Genomic DNA, 19,000 nt, shown 5'->3' on the forward strand with positions numbered 1-19,000 from the left:
AGTATTTGGGATAAATTTATATTAAAATTATTTTGTTTATCTGAAATTCTTTTTTTAAGATTTGTTTATTTATTTATTTATGAGAGAGAGAGAGAGAGAGAGAGAGAGAGACAGGAGGAGGGAGAAGCAGGCTCCATGCCGGGAGCCCGATGCGGGACTCGATCCCGGGACTCCAGGATCGCGCCCTGGACCAAAGGCAGGCGCCAAACCACTGAGCCACCCAGGGATCCCCGAAATTCTAATTCAACTGGGTGCCCTGTTAAGTATTTGCTGGTTTGTTTTTCTAAATCTGGCAACCCAATCAGAGAAGACCTGCCCTGCTGCCCTGCTGCCCTGCTGCCCTGCTGCCAGCACTCTGGGAGCTGCCTGGAAGTTTCAACAGTTGGAATGCCAAGCTGAATAATACCCTCCAAATCTATCCAGGTCCTAATTCCTGGAACCTGTGAATGTTATGTGATACAGAAAAAGGAGTCCTTGCAGATGTGATTAAGTTAAAGGTCTTGAGATAGGGAGATGATCATGGATTATCTGGGTGGGCCTCAGATCACTAGTGTCCTTATGAAAGGGAGTCAGGGAGAGGTTTCACCCAGAACTGACCACAGAGGGAGAAATTGGTGTGGTGTGGCCACAAGCCAGGGATCGCCAGCAGCCACCAAAAGCTGGAAGAGGCAAGAACAGATTCTCCCATAGTCTCTGATGGGAACACGGTCCTGCCAACACCTTGACCTAGGCCCAGCAAAACTGCTTTCTGACTCCTGGTGTGCAGAACTGCAAGAGAAGTGTGTGATGTTTTTAAGCTACTCACTACTCTGTGGTATATTGTTACAGAGCCATAGGAAACTAGGTAGTAAAGTCAGGATATAAACTTCCACTTAATCCCCTTTTCGTTAAGAACCTTCCCTATCTTGCACTAGGATGCACACTTTTCAGGTCAGAAACACTGACTCTGGAGGGTGCGAATTCCAAAGTTCCCACTGTGTGTGCTGGGGGAGGGGACCACTACCCACACACTCGGTTTCCAGGAGGGGCATGGGGTCCAGCGCTTCCCACACAGACCCTTAGCCAGTCCTATTTTTCTTTTCTTTTTTTGTGACATAATTATTTTTTCTTTCATTTATTTGTTTCATCATGATAAGCATACTCTTTAATCTACATCACCTGTTTCACACATCATCTCCCCCACCCATCTCCCCTCTGGGAACCAGCAGTGTGTTTTATATAGTTAATTGTTTCTTGATTCGTCTCCCTCTCTCTCGTTTTTCCTTTGCTTATTTGTTTTGTTTCTTAAATTCTACTTATGAGTGAAATCATATATTTGTCTTTCTCTGATTGACATATTTCATTTAGCATAATACTTTCTAGCTCCATCCATGTTGCTGCAAATGGCAAAATTTCATTCTTTTTTACGGTTGAATAATATTTATTTATACACACACACACACACACACACACATATCACATCTTCTTTATCCATTCACCAGTCAGTGGCCACTTGGGCTACTTCCATAGTTTGGCTGTTGTAGATAATGCTGCTATAAACACTGGGGTGCATGTATCCCTTTGAATTACTGTTTTTGTATTCTCTGGGTAAATACCCAGTAGTGTGATTCCTGGATCAGAGGGTAGTTCTATTTTTAACTCTTTGAGGAACCCCCGTGCTGTTCTCCACAGTGGCTGCACCAGTTGGCACTCCCACCCACAGTGCATGAGGGTGCCTTTTTCTCCGCATCCTCGCCAACACCTGTTGTTTCCTGTGTTGTTAATTTTAACCACTCTGACAGGTGTAGAGTGATACCTCATAGTGGTTTGGATTTGCGTGTCCTTGCCTGATGCTGAGTAATGTGGAGCATCCAGTCCTCCTCTTTTTCACCCCATTTTCACTCCTACTTCTAGATATAGACAGGCCCCCACAAGTTCTTCACCTGCACGCAATCCATACACAGCCTCCACTGGTTTTTTCATGCGACCCTTGGAGTGTTCCAGCTTCTTGCTCCAAAGGCTTTGGATCCTGGAAAGTGAACTTTGGCTGTAATTCTCTATATTGACCTGGATCCCTCCAGATTTAGGGGTGATGTTTTGCCCTTTGATGTCAGTTCTCTGATGGGACAAAAAAGCTATTGGTTTCCATGTTGTTCAGCTTTTTTCTTATTGTAAGGGCAGAATGACAGCACCCCCTCCTCTTTCTACTGCTGTTTCTCTCTGCTGCTTCCATGTCCCCTCTTTTGTCAGGTACAGTTTTACTCTGGGGAAAAAAGTTAAATGTAATATTTTGTCCTGGAGCCATAACCAGGTCTTCTGTGCTTGGTTCATAAGTTGATTCTGAAACTGAAAAACGATTAATCAGCATTTCACAATTATGACTCATATTGTTCAGTGCCCAGGTAATTACCTTTCTTCCCTGCGGCACCATCCCTCACCATCCCTGATCCTCCACATCCACCATGTTCTCGGCAAACCTGGGTATCCGTGCATTTTTTCTAAGACGTATGAGGAAAGGTGGGTCTTTGTGTAAGCTGTTTCCAGGAATATAAGGAGCTGTTTTCTAGGAACATGGGGTTCAGGTTCCCCAAAATTCAACATTGTCAACCTTCAGCTTTCCCCAGCATTCCATCTGATAGGTTCCCCCCAGGTGCCCTTCATCCTACAGCCCACCCACCTCCTGCCCCAACATTGTCCTGTCCCAGGTCTGTCCCTCCTGCTCCCCAACAGGGTTGGATCCCCTGTTCCTATACTACATACCTCTTTATTTCTAATTTACAGTCTCACTTTGCTGGAGTACTTCCTTAAGTAACTTTCTAAAAAAGGGCGGGCAGGAAACAAATTCTTTGAGTTCTATGTCTGAAAGTGTTGTTTAATCTCCTTCACACAGATTGCTAGCTGGTCTGAGCATAGAATCCTAGGGAGAAAATCATTTTTCCTTAAGATAATGAAGCTGCTGCTCCATTGTGTTTGACCCAAAAGAAGTTCAGTGCCAGTGTGTGTGTGTGTGTGTGTGTGTGTGTGTGTGTGTGTGTGTCTGTAATGAAAAGAAGGACCATTTCATCCTCATATGCCTATATGTTCTCCTCTTCCTTGAACAGGATCTCCTCTCACTAAATGTATTTCCAGCTGAACGAGAATTCATATGCATTCAATGAATAAATCATAGAAAAACAGCACCGGATAAATAATTAACTAAATGATTGTAAGAGAGTCTTGTTAAAACATACTTAGGCTTGATACTTTTCTAAGTAACAACAAAAAGACTGTGGGATTTCTGTAGTCCACCTTTCAATGGGGGTGATCAACTTTTTTACAAATTGAAACCTTAATAAGGATCCAATGCTCGGTTGCTTGTTTCTTCTCAAAGACCTCTTGATGATAAACATCTCTGTTATTTGTAATTATATGTAGATTATTCGTTTCCAGATCCAAAATAGACTTTTCTAAATAATACTGCGATTAGCATATGCATTTGATTTTATTACTAAATTTTAATACCAAGTTGGCAATTTATCCTGCTGATGAAATAGAGTTGATTAGCCTTTTCCTCCATGTCTCCGTCATGTGAGCCAGCGACGCAGGGCTCGTGGAAGGCCGCTCTGCAGCTGTGGGTTGGAAGCACAGCTCTTGGCTCATATTCTTTAGAAGCAGATCTCTGAGTCTCTAGAAACTTCTCACTCTGGCTTACCAGCATTCCACGCTGTTCTCTGACGTGCACTCCACCCTGCTGTTAGAAAGTTTGAGTGTTACAGTGCCAGTAATCCCCAGAGAATTTAAGTGACAAAAATGTGAACTTTGAATGCAGTTAAACTTTATTTTGAATTATCTTACATCTTTAAAAATACTCTGTGTTTTTACGAAACTTTGAGATCCTCTCTCACAATATATTCTTCTAGAATTTAAAGATCTTTTCTTCTGTATTAGAGTTGAGGGCAGCAAGAAGCCTCTGTTTCTACATGGTGTGTCCTCATTGAGACATGCACTCAGAATTCCTATTTGAGAAAATAATAAGCTATATAGGTTTTGTAAAAACTATCTGTTAAGCGCTTTCAGACTGATAACTTAGTTTCTGCCGATCTTGGAAAAGAATCTGACATCCATTTTACTCCTTTCCTTTTTGCCTTTTCACAGTCTTTGACACATTGCCCTTCCTTCCACATCCCACTGCCATTTCTCAGCCCAGTGCTCACAAGCTAAGGTCTCGATGATCACAGCCCTGCACCCCCACACCCCCCAGCCCTGCCTCCAGACCGTCCCTGACACCACTGCCAGGTGTATCTCCCCATACCACCTTTCTGCAAGCATCACATCTGCTGAGGCACCTTCATTTGCCCCAGTCAGCGGATCAGGTGCCTTAGCCGGGCCTCCGTTTCCCATCTTCTGCCCCCCCAAAGCCATGAACCCTGTTGTCCAGCCTTCAAGTCCTAGAGCCTCAGGGCAGCACAGTCTGCGGCTCTGGCAGCCCTTACTCCTCATGTCCCTCACCTCACTCCATTATATTTTGGTACCTTTGGGTGCCCGTCTGCTGTTGTCACTAACTGGCATGCGTGTACCCACAGGCAGAGAGTGGTTCTGTGCTCAGCCGCTCTTTGCTGAACCAGTAAGTGATAGGGGCTTTTTTGTAATTAATATATTCTTGTCTTTCTCTTGGGACAAGTTGGGAAATCAAATGGCATGATAACTCCATCAATTACCTTGACTTCCTGAAAGCAGTGGAGAGCAGCAAGCCAACAAGACCTCAGCCAAAGAAAAAAGAAGAGAGTGTGCCAATCAGTTTCTCAACACTGAACCCAGAAGAGGTTGTAAAGAACATCCAGGAAGTTGTTGCCTCCTCCGACATGGCTTTGTCAACGGTATGACAGACTGAAAGTGTTTTTATTCTAGAAACTGAAGTTCTGGTGCTCATGTCTATTCATGAAAAGTGGCTCTCAGCCCTCCCCTCCTCCTAGACCCCTGGACCTCTCTTCCCTCTCGTGGGGCATCAGAACTCACATGGGTCAGGCAAGGTCAGCTTGTGTGTTTGAGCAAATGTGTGTCCATTTTTGCCTTACCGGAAGCTACCACGATTGCACCTAGCACGTGCTGTCTGAGGTAGAGGTGCCCAGGATATAGCCAGTGCTATGTCTGGATGAGGGTAAGGGGTTCCTGGTCAGGAGGGCAGAGGTGAATCACAGAGTCCTCAGGTGTGCAGGCCCAGAACATCCAAGAGCACTGGGCCCATAGCATGAGGTGGCCTCAGAGATGTTGGCCAGGGCCCAACTATTGCCCAAAGACTCATTGTGAAGGCCACCAGGAGCCAGGGGAGGAACAAGAAAACATGCGCGTGCGCTCGCGTGCGCACACACACACACACACACACTGAGTACAGTGACATTTTATAACTAAGGTCTATATGACAGTCTTGTGTATGTGGGGATGATTCTGTGGCTCACACTGGAGTCCTCAGAAAATAGTGCTTTGGCCATGTTCCTGGTGGCCATGCTCCCCCAGACTAAGCCACCCCTCAGTTTCCCCTGCAACAGTAGGAAGAAGTGAAAATGCTGTCTGCAGAGGGAAGGTCTTATAGTTGAAAGAGGTGGTGAATCCAAAGCATCCTGTGCGATGCAGGGCATAGTTAGAGCAGGTCTGTCCTTATGTTTGCAATAGGTGGACTTACAGCCCCTCTCAAAAACCTAGGACCATGTTCACTAAATCCCCCCCTCCTCCGTGTGAATAATCCCCTCAGCATACGGAGGCCAAGTGTTCTTTGGAGCTCAAGCATAAGGGATCAGAGAGCAGGGGAAAGGCAAGTGCCACCTAGCTAGCCTGTGAAAGTTCTGGAATGTTAGTGAATTTGACCTTTATGCTGGAGAGCAGACATTTTTCACATCTAGAAGTTCTCTATGAGGATTTAAGATTTTTATGTCTTTATTTTAATGATTATCAAAAGATAAAAATTAGTCTGAACATGTTGTGGGTCATCTAGAAATCATACGGGTCATCTGGAAAACCACCTCTGTGCCTTTCAGACCAGAGCTCGTACTTGGGATGGCCCTGGGCCTAGCAGTCACCTGGTGAGCACTGCAGACTCAGATGTGCACCGGGACCAGGGGCAATATAAATGAAGGGGGCCAAGTGGCGACCATAGCAGGCTGGAGACACAGCCCTGTCATAAGGGCAGCTTCTCCTCAGCCCCAGCCGACTGTTGCTGAGCCGAAAATGGGCCCCAGTTTGCTAAAGCTTGTCATTTTTCATGAGAAGCTGTGAAACTTCTTGATTTCTAAATGTCAGCACATATTCCAGATTTTTTTTCAAAAGCACTCTATCGGCTAAATAAATCCATTTGCAGGATGGTTTTGCCCCCTTCTGACTTAAAGGAGCACCACTAAACATCTATCAGGATGTTTCTCAGACTGAGGTCCATGGAACCTTTGAAGGGAACCATGGTTCTCACTTCTGAGAACCACTGTTTAGGCAATGATGTTTTAAGCAAGAGAGTGAGAGTCTCTGGCCAAGTGAGTGGCAGATGGATTGGAGGGAGAGAGGACATCTGAGGCAGTGAGGAACGGAAGGAATGTGCGAGGATAGCCATCAGAGAGGACACCTGGCACACTTATGCATCTATCTCTACAGATCACTGGACACTGTCTCAGATGCATCTTGTTTCTAAAATGACATAACAATATCTTACGTTTCTGTAGACTTTACAGATTTCTAAGCCTCTTCATTTTGATCCTCTCCCCTGTCCTTTGGCTTGGTGGGCTGGACAGAGACACAGGGAAGCTGCGCAGACCCGGGGAAGTGCAGGTCCTGTGGCCAGAGGGAGCCGGTTGCCTCAGGTCCGTGGAGCGCCACTTGGTGCTCCCTTTCCAGCACGCCGCCTTCTAATGTACTTGTAACACAAATGCTCAGTTGACTGTGCTCATGTTTATGATCATTTATTAAGGTCCACTGTGTGCCACGTACATGGTTAGGTGTGTTTTGGGGCCATAGTAAAACAGAACAATCGGAGTTATGAAGTCCCTCTTCTTTATACCAGTGCAGCTAAGCTCAGAGTGGTTAAGGTCATATGGTAGGTAACAGAGCCAGGGTCCAAAGTCCACTTCCGAACAGCAGTCAGAGGTTTTTTTCTACTATCCACAGCTTTGTCCTCTTACCACAGGCTAAATAAAAACTTTGAAGCTAGACAGTATTTTAAGGTTAATTTGGTTACACATATATCACCACCCCCATGGGCTGATGGGATGTGCCTAATTAGCCCTGAATGAGAATTAACCACAAGGGAATTGGGTTTGGGTCTGCAAGCACATTAAATTCTTACTTAAAAAAAAAAAAAAAAAAAAAAGATCTTAACCTACCACTTGATACAGATTTCCTAGTGCAATAAAAATGAATGATTTTGTTTCGACAGATGGAAAAAAATGTGCTTTCTTTTTATAGCACGTTTTTGCACTTTTTCAGTCTGACTACTGTACTGCTGGGTTGGCACTGGCTGCCCCAGTGCCTCCGGCACTAGCACGTGGCCGCCGGGGTCTTCCTGTGAGGCGAGGCCACATGGGCACTGGCCCAGGGTGGGGATGAGGTAGTCCGTTGACTCCTCCTCCTCACTGCCTCCGACATCGGGCTCCACCTGGAAACCCTGCCCCACACCCCGACGTGGTGGGCTTGCACCTGAGCCTCCCTGTACAAGTGATGTATGCTCCAAGGAGCTGGGATATCATGGTGGGGGGACTTTGGGCACATGTTTCACCCCCAGAGCTCTCCCATCCTCTGTCAGACAGCCCTCCTTGGAGCTCAGGCAGCTTCCACTGCAGAAAGGGGACCAGGGCTCCTCCTCGCTGTTCTGCCTCTGAATCCAGTGAGGAGCCAGTGAAGTGACTTCTCCCTGCAATTCAGCTCTCACACCGGGCCGTGCCTCACCTGTCCCGGTCTTTGAATCATGGTGCATCTCATTAGGAAGGTAGAATTTACAGGGGACTTGAATACGCTTGATTTCATTTGCATTCAGAAAAGCACAACTTAAGAAAAATATTTTTGAAATATTCACTTGACAGTAGCATCTGCCTTTTCTCTTTTTTTAGGCATTTTCTGCATTGGATAAAGAGGACACTGGGTTTGTAAAGGCTTCAGATTTTGGACAAGTTCTTAAGGATTTCTGTTACAAACTAACAGACAACCAGTATCATTATTTTTTGAGAAAACTGAAAATTCATCTAACCCCCCATATAAATTGGAAATATTTTCTCCAGAACTTCAGTTCTTTCTCTGAAGAGGTAAGGATGTCGGCAACACACAAGCATCTCTCTTTGAAAAGGGGCTAAAAGTATTTTTTGCAAAATGGATAATTGATTAAAATCATACCAAGTAAATTGGCAATCACCTCAAGTAATTAGCTAATTCCAAATGAAAATTCAGTATGAATTCTACATAGAGTGTTAGAAGGTAAATATGTATATTTTATTGAAAACTTTTATTTATTTTTATCTTTATTTTTATTTTAAAGATTTTATTCATGAGAGACACAGAGAGAGGCAGAGACACAGGTGGAGGGAGAAGCAGGCCCTCACAGGGAGCCCGATATGGGATTTGATCCCTGGACTCGAGGATCACGCCCTGAGCCCAAAGCAGACACTCAACCGCTGAGCCACACAAGCGTCCCTTATTTTTATTTTATTAGAAGTTTGGGAGTTTGCTTTTGTCTGGTTGTTTCAGAATTCTCAGGAAGCTTAGATCCCTGAAGATGATCTGATGTCCAAGGAAGTGAGTCCTACAATATGTTAGACTCTGAGCTGGAAATGAGGGAAATGGGACTCACTTGGGAGACATTTTTTTGAGGACCCACTATGTGCTGGGCTCTGGGACATGTATGAGCCACCTGGGGTGGAGGGAAACATGCAGGGAGTGAGCTTTTTTTTTTTTTTTTAAGATTTTATTTATTCATTTCATGAGTCACACAGAGAGAGAGAGAGAGAGGAGAGAGAGGCAGAGACACAGGCAGAGGGGGAAGCAGGCTCCATGCAAGGAGCCAGATGCGGGACTCGATCCTGGGACTCCAGGATCATGCCCTGGGCTGAAGACAGGCACTAAACCGCTGAGCCACCCAAGAATCCCAAGGGAGTGAGCTTTCACAGAGGCAGGCTCAGCAGCAGGAAAGATAGCTGGGAAAGTCAGAGAGGGCTTCCTGGAAGAGGATGTGTGGCTGACTGCAGGGCTCTTGCTCCTCCCCCAGACTGCATTTCTGGCTGGCTGTACAAATTGTTCATTCTGAGGCTATTTCTTGATCTCTAAATGTAAATAGACCAACATCATTAGCAACAGTCACAATCTAGTTTTAGGCAACACAGATTTCTTTGATCACCGTTCTGTACTAAAAGTGAACACACAAGTGCCACGGACCCTGCCTACATGGATGGGGGGGTGAAAATAAACATGAACAATCCAAAACTAATGCAACAGTCAAATCCCAGCAGGCCTGTCCTACAGAATATTGACGTGTCCCCCTGCAGCTGGACACTTAATATCATTTCTAATTGCATGCTTTTATGTACGATGAATACCCAAGTTCATAAATCCTTGATCACTGATCAAGGACAAATTCTTGAAAACTAGATGACTAGAGCAAATGGTGTGAACATTTTTAAGGTTTGAGGTTCATTATACTAATAACAACAGCAAACACTATATAGTGCCTTCCAAGGGCCTCTCTTCCTGGTCCTTTACATATATTAACCTGTTCAGTCCGTTTTTGTTTTGTTTTTAAGATTTTGTTTATTTATTTATTTATTTGAGAGCAGGAGAGTGAGTCAGAGCACACAAGCAGGGAGAGCAGCAGAGGGAGAGGGAGAAGCAGACTCCCCAGCGAGCTGGAAGCCTGACACAGGGCTCAATCCCAGGGCCTCGGGACCATGATCTGAGCTGAAGGCAGATCCCCAACCAGCTGAGCCACCAACCCATTCAGTTCTTTGATGCACCACCCGGTGTGTGGTATTAATATCCCTTTTTATAGGTGGGGACCCTGTGATCTGTGCATAGTCACCCCGATGGCAAGCAATAGAGCTTCTCTGTGAGCAAGAAGTCTGCTCCCAACTCCAGGCCTCTCAGTGCTGTGCCGTTGTGACTTTTTTCATCTCTGCTATTTAGATGGACATTCCTAAACAATAGATACTATCACATTGCATGTTTTAAAAGTTTATATCAAAGGTACAGTATCGAGTATTGTTTTCTGCACTTTTTTCTTGTTTACTATCATGTGTTCCAGATTTAACCATGTTATTCCACTGGCTTTCGTTCATTCCCTAGTACTCTGCTATAGAATTAGTCCATCAAATGAGTATATTCTATTAGGTGAACACGCCCCATTCAGTTTCATCCTCCTGCTTATGACCGTGTGGGTTGTTTGCCGTCTTCTCCATTAAAACCAAAGCACCAGCCAGCCTTCTGTGTCTGTCCCCTTGTGACACTCAGGAGTTATCCTGCATGGGATTGGGGGAGCAGGTGTGTGTTCAGGGTCCCAGGGCTGTACCGTTCAGTGCACACTTGTGCCAGCCTCTCATGAGAGCTCCTAACACTCCAGGTCCCCAGTAATCCGTGATACCATCAAATGTTTTAATTCCTACCCATCTGAATATTAGGAAGGCTGGACGCTTTCTTGTGTTATGAGCCATTCAGGTTTCATGGCTGTGAAAGGGTTTCCAGTCCTTTGTTGGGATGTGAGTTGCAAATACCTCCTCTTGGCCTGTGACTCGTCTTTTCTCTCTGTTTGTGGTGACCCTCACTATTTTTAATGATTATACTTTTTCTCCTGACTTTATTTTTTTATTTTTTTAATAATAAATTTATTTTTTATTGGTGTTCAATTTGCCAACATACAGAATAACACCCAGTGCTCATCCCGTCAAGTGCCCCCCTCAGTGCCCATCACCCATTCACCTCCACCCCCCGCCCTCCTCCCCTTCCACCACCCCTAGTTCGTTTCCCAGAGTTAGGAGTCTTTATGTTCTGTCTCCCTTTCTGATATTTCCTACCATTTCTCCTGACTTTAAAAGAAAGACATATTCATTGTGAAAATTTCAGAAAATACAGGAATGTGTGAAAAAGCAAACAGGGCTCTAAACCCCATGATGATGCTGTGCCGGCAAGACAGCCACGCTGGTGGGGGGCCAGTCCCCCCACCCCAGCTGTTCTCCCGATGGGGGAGGGCACGGAGACACGGACAGGCTCCAAAGACAGGCTCCCACCGAGCCTCCTCCCCCAGCATGGACACCAGGCAGCTTCAGCTCCAGAGCTGACCACCTTTCTATGTGCCACACTGCCTTGGACATCTTTTTCTCTCTGTTTTTAATGCATTTCCCCCCAATTCGTTTATTGTGGCCAAATACTCTTAAGATAAAATTTACCATCTTAATCATTTTTAAGTGAACAGTTCAGTGGTATTAGAATCCATTCCCACTGCAGTGCAACCATCAACATCGTCCTCCAGAATTCTTTCCATCTTGCAAAACTTAAACAGTACCTGTTAGACACTAATTAACTCCCAAAACCCCTCCACCCCAGCCCTGTGCCCCAGCCTGTGGTGACTACTGTTCTACTTTCTGTCTCTCTGGTTTTGACTACTTGAGTAAGTAAAATCACACGATGTTTGTCTTTCTGTGACTGATTGACTTCATTTAGCCTCATGCCTTCAAGGTTCATGTATGTTGTAGCGTATGTCTGAATTTCCTTCCTTCTTAAGTCTGAATAATAGTCCATGGTAGGGACACACCATGTTTTGCTTATCTGTTCATCTGTCAGGGGATGCTGGTGTTGCTTCCACGTCCTAGCTGTTAAGAATCTTGCTGCCGTGGACACGGGTGTGCAAATGTATTCTTCCACACAATGGAGGCAACACTGGCTGCATATCCATGGATCCTGCTTTTTCTCCTTCATGTTAAATTGCACTGTGTCACTGGAAGGTCTTCCAAACATGGGTTAAAATGTCTGTGTAGCATTCCATTGACTTCCTGATTTTTAAGCATTAAGACTTTTTTCCAGCTTTTGCCATTGTAAGTTACCCTGCCATGAACACCTAACGTGTAAATCTATAGCCACATTTTGGATTCTTTCCTAAAGAAAAGAATCCAAAGAAGTAAAATAACTAAAGTCAAAAGATAGGAATACTTTTATTGATCTTGAAAACAGCCCCGTATTTTTTTTTAACTTTATTTATTTATTTATTTATTTATTTATTTATTTATTTATTTATTTTATTCATGATAGTCGCACAGAGAGAGAGAGAGAGAGAGAGAGAGGCAGAGACACAGACAGAGGGAGAAGCAGGCTCCATGCACCGGGAGCCCGATGTGGGACTCGATCCCGGGACTCCAGGACCGCGCCCTGGGCCAAAGGCGGGCGCCAAACTGCTGTGCCACCCAGGGATCCCCCAAGCCCCGTATTTTTTAAAATATTTTTTTCTGTTGGGTTGAAGCATATGAAATCCCCATATTTAGAGCTATGAGTGATTGAGTACTGACAATTTCATGTGGTTTAAGCTGATAATTTGTAGATGTCACTTATGTCCATTTTACATGGCTTGGAATATTCCAGTAATTTTGAAGGACAGAATTAAAGTCGCCCCCAGGGACAGCCACTGTCAACATTTTGGTATATTTACTTCTGATCCTGTTTTCTATACGCGTATCTTTTGGGAATGGGGTCAAGGACAGAACGTATATGCTGCTAATTTGGGGGTTGTTGGGGATTTTCTCAATTCTTACAAGACTCTTTTTTTTTAAACAATCATTTTGTATTTATATCAAAGTAATATATGCCCTATGGAGAGGAAATTGAATGGTGGAGAGAGCATTAAAAGGAGAGATCACTGGATCAACTCTTCACCCCTCAGCCCTGCTCCCTGTAAAGCAGTCACTGTAACTTGTTGCTGCTGCAAATCTTCTTTTTTAAAATTTTATTTAAATTCAATTATTTAACATATGGTGTATTATTGGTTTCAGAGGTAGAGGTCAGTGAAGCAGCAGTCTTATATAACACCCAGTGCTAAAAAAAAAAAAAAAAAAAAAAAACAAAAAAAACACCCAGTGCTCATTCCATCACGTGCCCTCCTAATGCCCATCACCCAGTTACCCCGTCCCCCCACCTCACCTCCAGTGACCCTTAGTTTATTTCCTAGAGTTAAGAGTCTCTTATGCTTTGTCTCCCTCTCTGATTTCATCTTATTTTTCCCTCCCTTTCCCTATGTTCATCTGTTTTGTTTCATAAATTCCAAGTATGAGTGAAATCATAGAATTGTCTTTCTCTGATTGACTTATTTTGCTTAGCAGAATACCCTCCAGTTCCACTCACATCGTTTGCAAATGGTAAATTTTTTTTCTGATGGATAAGTGATATTCCATTGTGTGTGTGTGTACACAACATCTTTTTTAACCTTTCATCTATCGATGGACATCTAGGCTCTTTCCATAGTTTGGCTATTGTGCACATTGCTGCTATAAACATTGGGGTGCAGGTGCCCCTTGAATCACTACATTCCTATCTTTGGGGTAAATACCCAGTGGTGCAATTGCTGGATCATAGGATACCTTCATTTTAACATTTTGAAGAAGCTCCATACTGTTTTCCAGAGTGGCTGCATCCTTCTTACCTCTGGGTCACCCTTCAGTTTCCTAAACAACCCTCCCGGACGCTGTTCACAGACCAGTGGGTAGACACATGAGGCCTCGCCTTCTCACCCTGCTTCCCCTCCTCTCCTCCAGATCCCCCACAGGGTCTCCCCTGGAGCCTGCTGTTTCACTTACTGCGCTGTCAGTGGCCTCTTCCATGCTATTGATTCTTCTCTAGAACGTAGATTGCCTTCGATGTGTGCCATCCCATTGCGTGGATCTGCTCACTCCTCCATCCAGCAGTGCTTCCTGTGGGCCTGCCATGTGCTGGCACTGGGCTGGTGCTGGGCCAGCAGTGGGCCAAACTGACATGGTCCCTGCCTTCCAGGGGCTTGTGTTCTAGGGAGCGGGGAGAGCCAAACTGAGAAATGTATCCTGTGCAGATTCCAGTACATGCTGCCAAGAAAAATAAAGCAGGACAGAAAGAGAGAGTGTCTGAAAAGGCTGCTGTGGAGAGCCAGAGGAGGTGAGGGAGGGAGCAGGTGATCTCTAGGGGAGGGGCATCAGGGGGCACAACTAGTCCAAGGAGGGTATCCCATCAGCTTGATGTGTGGCTGCCCTCGGCCTGAGAGAAGGAAATGCAGTCGGGGAGGGATGGGACAGGCGCCTTGTCGTTTGGGGTCATGGTAAATGACTGTCATGCCTTTGACTCTCAGTAACATACAGAAGCAAGGGCTGAAGGAGCATCATGATGTGGGGCCAAGGAGAATGGTGACCTGACTTACACTTTAGAAAAGTCACTGTGGCAGCTGCGTGGAGAAGAAACCATGAGGCCAAGGGCCAGAGCAGGGAGGCAGCTCACGGCCCGGGGGAGAGCTGCTGCCAGCGTGGCTCCATTCTAGACACAAAGTACAACAGACAGGCTTTGCTGATCCACGCTATGTGAGGGAGTGAGGGTCAGGAATGACCCCAGTTTCCTGGCTTCTGGAAGGAAGAAAGCAGGAGAGGGTGGTTTGCTGGAACAGGGCTGTGCTAATGGGTTGAGTCCGTCCCCTGGTGTTGGCCCTGCAGGTACCTGGTAACGCTGCTGGTGTGCCCCTAGTAGTGAGCACTCGGAAGTGTGAGTCCAGACCCTCTTAGCGGCTTAGTGCCTGACCGTCTGGAGTCCTCACTGCAGCCCGGTGTCCAGAGGCCATCCGGCCCGCCAGTGGAGGGAGGGCTCCAGCCTCAGTGTGGTCACAGCCTTCCTCCCTCATGGGTCTCCACGAGCATCTCTGCCCACTCTGGAATTACCCTATTGAGGGTAAAGCTTCACGTGTTGCCAGCTTGCTTCCCTAATGTGTCCTGATTTCCTTCAAAGCATCTCCTTCACCTCTGAAAACACTGAGCTGAACATTGTTGTGGGGAGGCATTCTGATTAATTGAAGTGTGAGTGATGATGGGGAAGGTGCTTAGGGACAGGCGCAGGTATACTGGGCCAGAAGAGCCCGGGCCGGGGGCACCGATGGCACCACTGGGGCCCACCTCATGGCCTTCCTCCTGCTCTTCCTTGGTTTTGTTGAGAAGCCTATCCTTGGGCAGAGGTGCGCTAGCCAGGAGGACAGGCAGATCAAGGGACTTCTAGGCTGAAAGCATGAGAGTGTGGGGTGTGGGCCCTTGATGTGGTGTGACCATGGGCGGCCTGAGGCAGAGCAAGCCATGTGGGGGTTTTCCTTCTTCCTGCTTATCTGCAGATGGCTGCGGAGGTGGTGGCAGAGACAGACCAGCACCCCTGCCCTTTGATCTTTGCACCAGAGCTTAGTCCCTTTGAGATCAGTGAGACGTCTGAGCAAGGACTTGAGTTAGCTTAGTCGAGGTGGCTGGAATGGGGAGGAGGCTGTGGGAGAGCCGAGCCTGTCTTCATCATGACATTTCTAAAGTTTCATCCTGGGCTGGTGTTTTTAGTAGAAGGAAAAGAAGTAACAAATAATAGGAATAGTTAATGCATCCTCCTCACGCTCATTAAATATGATACCAGTCATCCTTTCCCTCTAGGGGACGCACGGGAGGCAAGTAATTAAAAGGAGATCACCAAAATGTAATTAAGACAGCCGGCACCGCTTCTTGCAAAGGAGGTTCACCGTGAATAATCCCTCGCCAAACCCAGTCCGTTCTTGGAAAAGGAACAACTGGAATTGTAGTTAACATGTTTTGTAAGGCCTTGAGTAGATTGAAAGTATGCAGAGAGTAGAGATGACAATTTTACACCTACTCACAATACGTTTCTTATATTGGAGAGCCTGCTAAATCTGTCCTCCAAAACTTCTATTGATCTGCTGTCTCATATGCCTGTCACACATGACATGTGAAAATCATCTGAGCGCTTCTCAGAACAGATGCTGCATTAATTTCGGATCCTGGTACGCAGCTCCACCGTGGTGCGTGTTCTCCTCCTCGCTCCTTCTGCTGCTTCATTAAGCACCACTCAAAGCAGGGGTCACAGGCCCGGGGCCAGTGCAGATCCACCTGCCCCAGCCCAGGCTTGGTTCCTGTGGTGCCATACTCGGCTTTAAGAGCCACTCTTAGGGTTTCCTGTGGGCCCAGAGACCTTTGAGCTGGGGGAAAGGAAGGGGACCCCTCTTTGCAGACAGGAGCAAGGCATTTGCCTCCCTGCTCCTGCCACACCATCATACCCCCAGATGAGAACGGTCACCTAGGGTGCATCAAAGAAGCGAAACTGAGATCTTACCCAGTGGCTTAGTTTAAAAGAAGACAAAGGACAAATACTGAATGACAGCTTTGGTACCTTTTGCATATGATTCCCACAAACTGGGTGAAAACATTATCTGAATTTCCATCCTTGGCAAATACTCCTTTTTCACTTCTGGGGAAAACATTTTACATTCGAAATGCTATGTGCAAAATATAGTGGATCACCTTGTTTTTAGAAAATCATTCTTGCTTAACATTTCTCTTAAGTCTTAAAGTGCACTTTCAGTATCTTCTGTGAATATAAACATACCGCTCAGAGCAGAAATAGAATTTTTAAAAGACATACCAGAAACCCATATAAAATCTCTCTACTTTATTACCATGGAAATAATGGAATTTTTTTTAACAAAACGCATCCTTATTTAAGGCAGAGTAATTATTTTGTCACATCATACTGCACGGAGAGCCAATGAGATCTTCCCTTACTTTGTGTTTATAATATACAGCCTTCAAAGTCATTCAGTGGGATGTTAAATAATCTGAAGACGGGCTTTTCCGAGAGAGAATTTAAGATTGTAGTTTTTAACCGCAGAAGGAACTGTTAAGCCATCAAAATGTTTGTAATCTTTTATGAACATTGTATTTATGTTAGTTGCCAACAGTGTTACTTCGATTTATCTTTCTTTTTATTGTAAATATAATGGTGTCTATGTATTTTTAATGAATGGATAAAAAATGGGGGAGTTCCCTTTTCAAGAAAGAGCTCTAAGATTATTGGGGATGAATTAAGTAAAGTATTAAGATGTATCATTACTGTTATTTACTCTTGCTCCTGATGGCAAAAAAGGGTAAGTCCTCTTGATATAATTTCAGTGATTTTTAAATGTTTCCTCTAAATTTCGCTTGCTCTCTACTTGCCAACCAACATTTACCAATGTTGTTCTAGAGACCACTGAGGATGTGGCAGGATGTGAGGGGGAGCTCAGGCCGACTCGGGCACTTGGGGTGGCCTTGGTGACAGGCCAGGGGGAGGGACTTTTGGGCTCACCGTGCCTAAGCTGGAGGAAGAGGAATACTATCACCCAAGCTTGAATATCGGTGGCACCTCATAGAACCAGACAGACAGGACCCATCCACCTCCCCTCCCTGGGCCTTTGACTCTGGTGAACTATCTGTCCGCCCTACTGGTGGAGAGTCCTGGTACCTTGGCACAAGCAAGTGTCTTTCCTCTGAGCATTGGCGTCGCACCAGTCCTAGTGCTGACCCAATATTTGCACTAATGCGGACAGCCCACTAAAAGCCATCTGTAATGATAAAAGCCACAGAATGAAAATAACATTGTTCCAAGAGATAAAGAATTAGGTGTACAACCTGCTAACCTTGACTGCCACTTGGCATACACAGCATCTTTCTTTCAAGGTTAAAAACTATCCCAGATCTGCATCTGTTATGGCTCCTCCACCCACACATCCTGGGTGGCGCCTGGGTTTGGAGCCACCTCCTGGGAAGGATTTGGGGCTGGGCGCTCTGTTCTAGCAGCTGCCAGGTAGGATACTGCTGGAAGCAGGACAGGGATGGCCACCAAAGGGAGCATGGCCTGGTTTCTGATGCCCCTGGCAGAAATGTGCAGGGCGCCACGCCAGGCTGGCTTCTCCCTGGGTGGTCACGTTGTCCCCTCTTCTCCATCTAACAGACCCCCTCTCAAACTATTTCAGGCAGACAATGATGTGATCATGTCCAGTCTGCAAGGTTTGGAAGAAGGCATACCCAAATTGAATCTCTAGTAAGGTAGTTACTATAAGTTTGAGTAAATTTTCTCAGACCCAAACATTCCGTGCTCCTGGGGGGCAGGGACTGGCTGTTGTCCACCTGTGTCCTAGCTCCTCCAAGGCTCCACCCTGTGTCTGTTGCTCCTTCTGGCATTCTCAAAACACTTCCACAAGCGTGCCCTCTCCAATCTGAGTTGGCATCCTTTCTTGATTCCTAGCCTCAGTGGGATGGCACCTAGGTATTCAGAATAGATGGACTGTGGCCCGGCCAGTCCAAGCAGGCCCCCATTCATTTGTCCCTCCAGAGCCACGACAGTCTAATTTAATTACAATGAGTCATTTAAGAACCAGAGTTGAATTGTACCATTGATTGTACAAGGTCATGACCATATCAGGAAGCCAGGAGTCAACCCAAGAAGTCATTGTCCCAAAGAAGTCTTGTGGAGAAAATCCAAAATATAGATGGCACGAGTGTCTTCGTTTTTGTCCTATGCCTAGGTGTTTAACTTGTAGGTGAGCTATTTATGCTCTGGCTTTAGATGCCCCGTTCAGCTGAAAGAATCTTAACTTTCGATATTCAGCACAAATGGATAAGAATGTGTGCCAGGCACTGGACCCGCCCTGGGGGCTGGGCAGGTGGGAAGAAAAGTAGACACACTCAACCTGGGAGTGACTACTGCTCCGGCAGAAAGGGCTGTGACCATTGGTATGCAAACCAGAAAGTTCCATCTCTTGCCTTTTTCGGAGGCCTGAATTTGGATGGCCCAAGCCGAGAGATGAAGAGGAAAGAGCAAGGCACCCACCCCTTTAGTGATTGTACTTGGCCAGTTATGGCCATCTTGTCACCCGCAGTCAGATTCCAGCATCCCTGTGGATGCGCATATTGCTCTGGAGCCGCGCACTGGTCCAAGCCAACCTCCTAACAGCCTTTTAAGGTGTGGGTAGTATTATTATCCATATCTTGTGGTTGAGAAAGTGAGGTAC

General features: G+C 45.7%; 1 protein-coding gene across 6 annotated transcripts in view; it reads left to right on the top strand.

Moving 5' to 3' along the window:
• Positions 1-19,000, top strand: part of EFCAB6 (EF-hand calcium binding domain 6) — a 233,602-nt gene that overhangs the window by 183,391 nt on the left and 31,211 nt on the right. For all 6 annotated transcript variants that reach the window (XM_077914193.1, XM_077914189.1, XM_077914192.1 and 3 more), the window contains 2 exons: positions 4,640-4,835; positions 8,043-8,234. In XM_077914193.1, the coding sequence (XP_077770319.1) occupies positions 4,640-4,835; positions 8,043-8,234 (388 nt within the window). The remainder of the gene's footprint in view (positions 1-4,639; positions 4,836-8,042; positions 8,235-19,000) is intronic.

This window comes from Canis aureus, chromosome 11, assembly GCF_053574225.1.
Source record: "Canis aureus isolate CA01 chromosome 11, VMU_Caureus_v.1.0, whole genome shotgun sequence".
NCBI classification, from domain to species: Eukaryota; Metazoa; Chordata; class Mammalia; order Carnivora; family Canidae; genus Canis; species Canis aureus.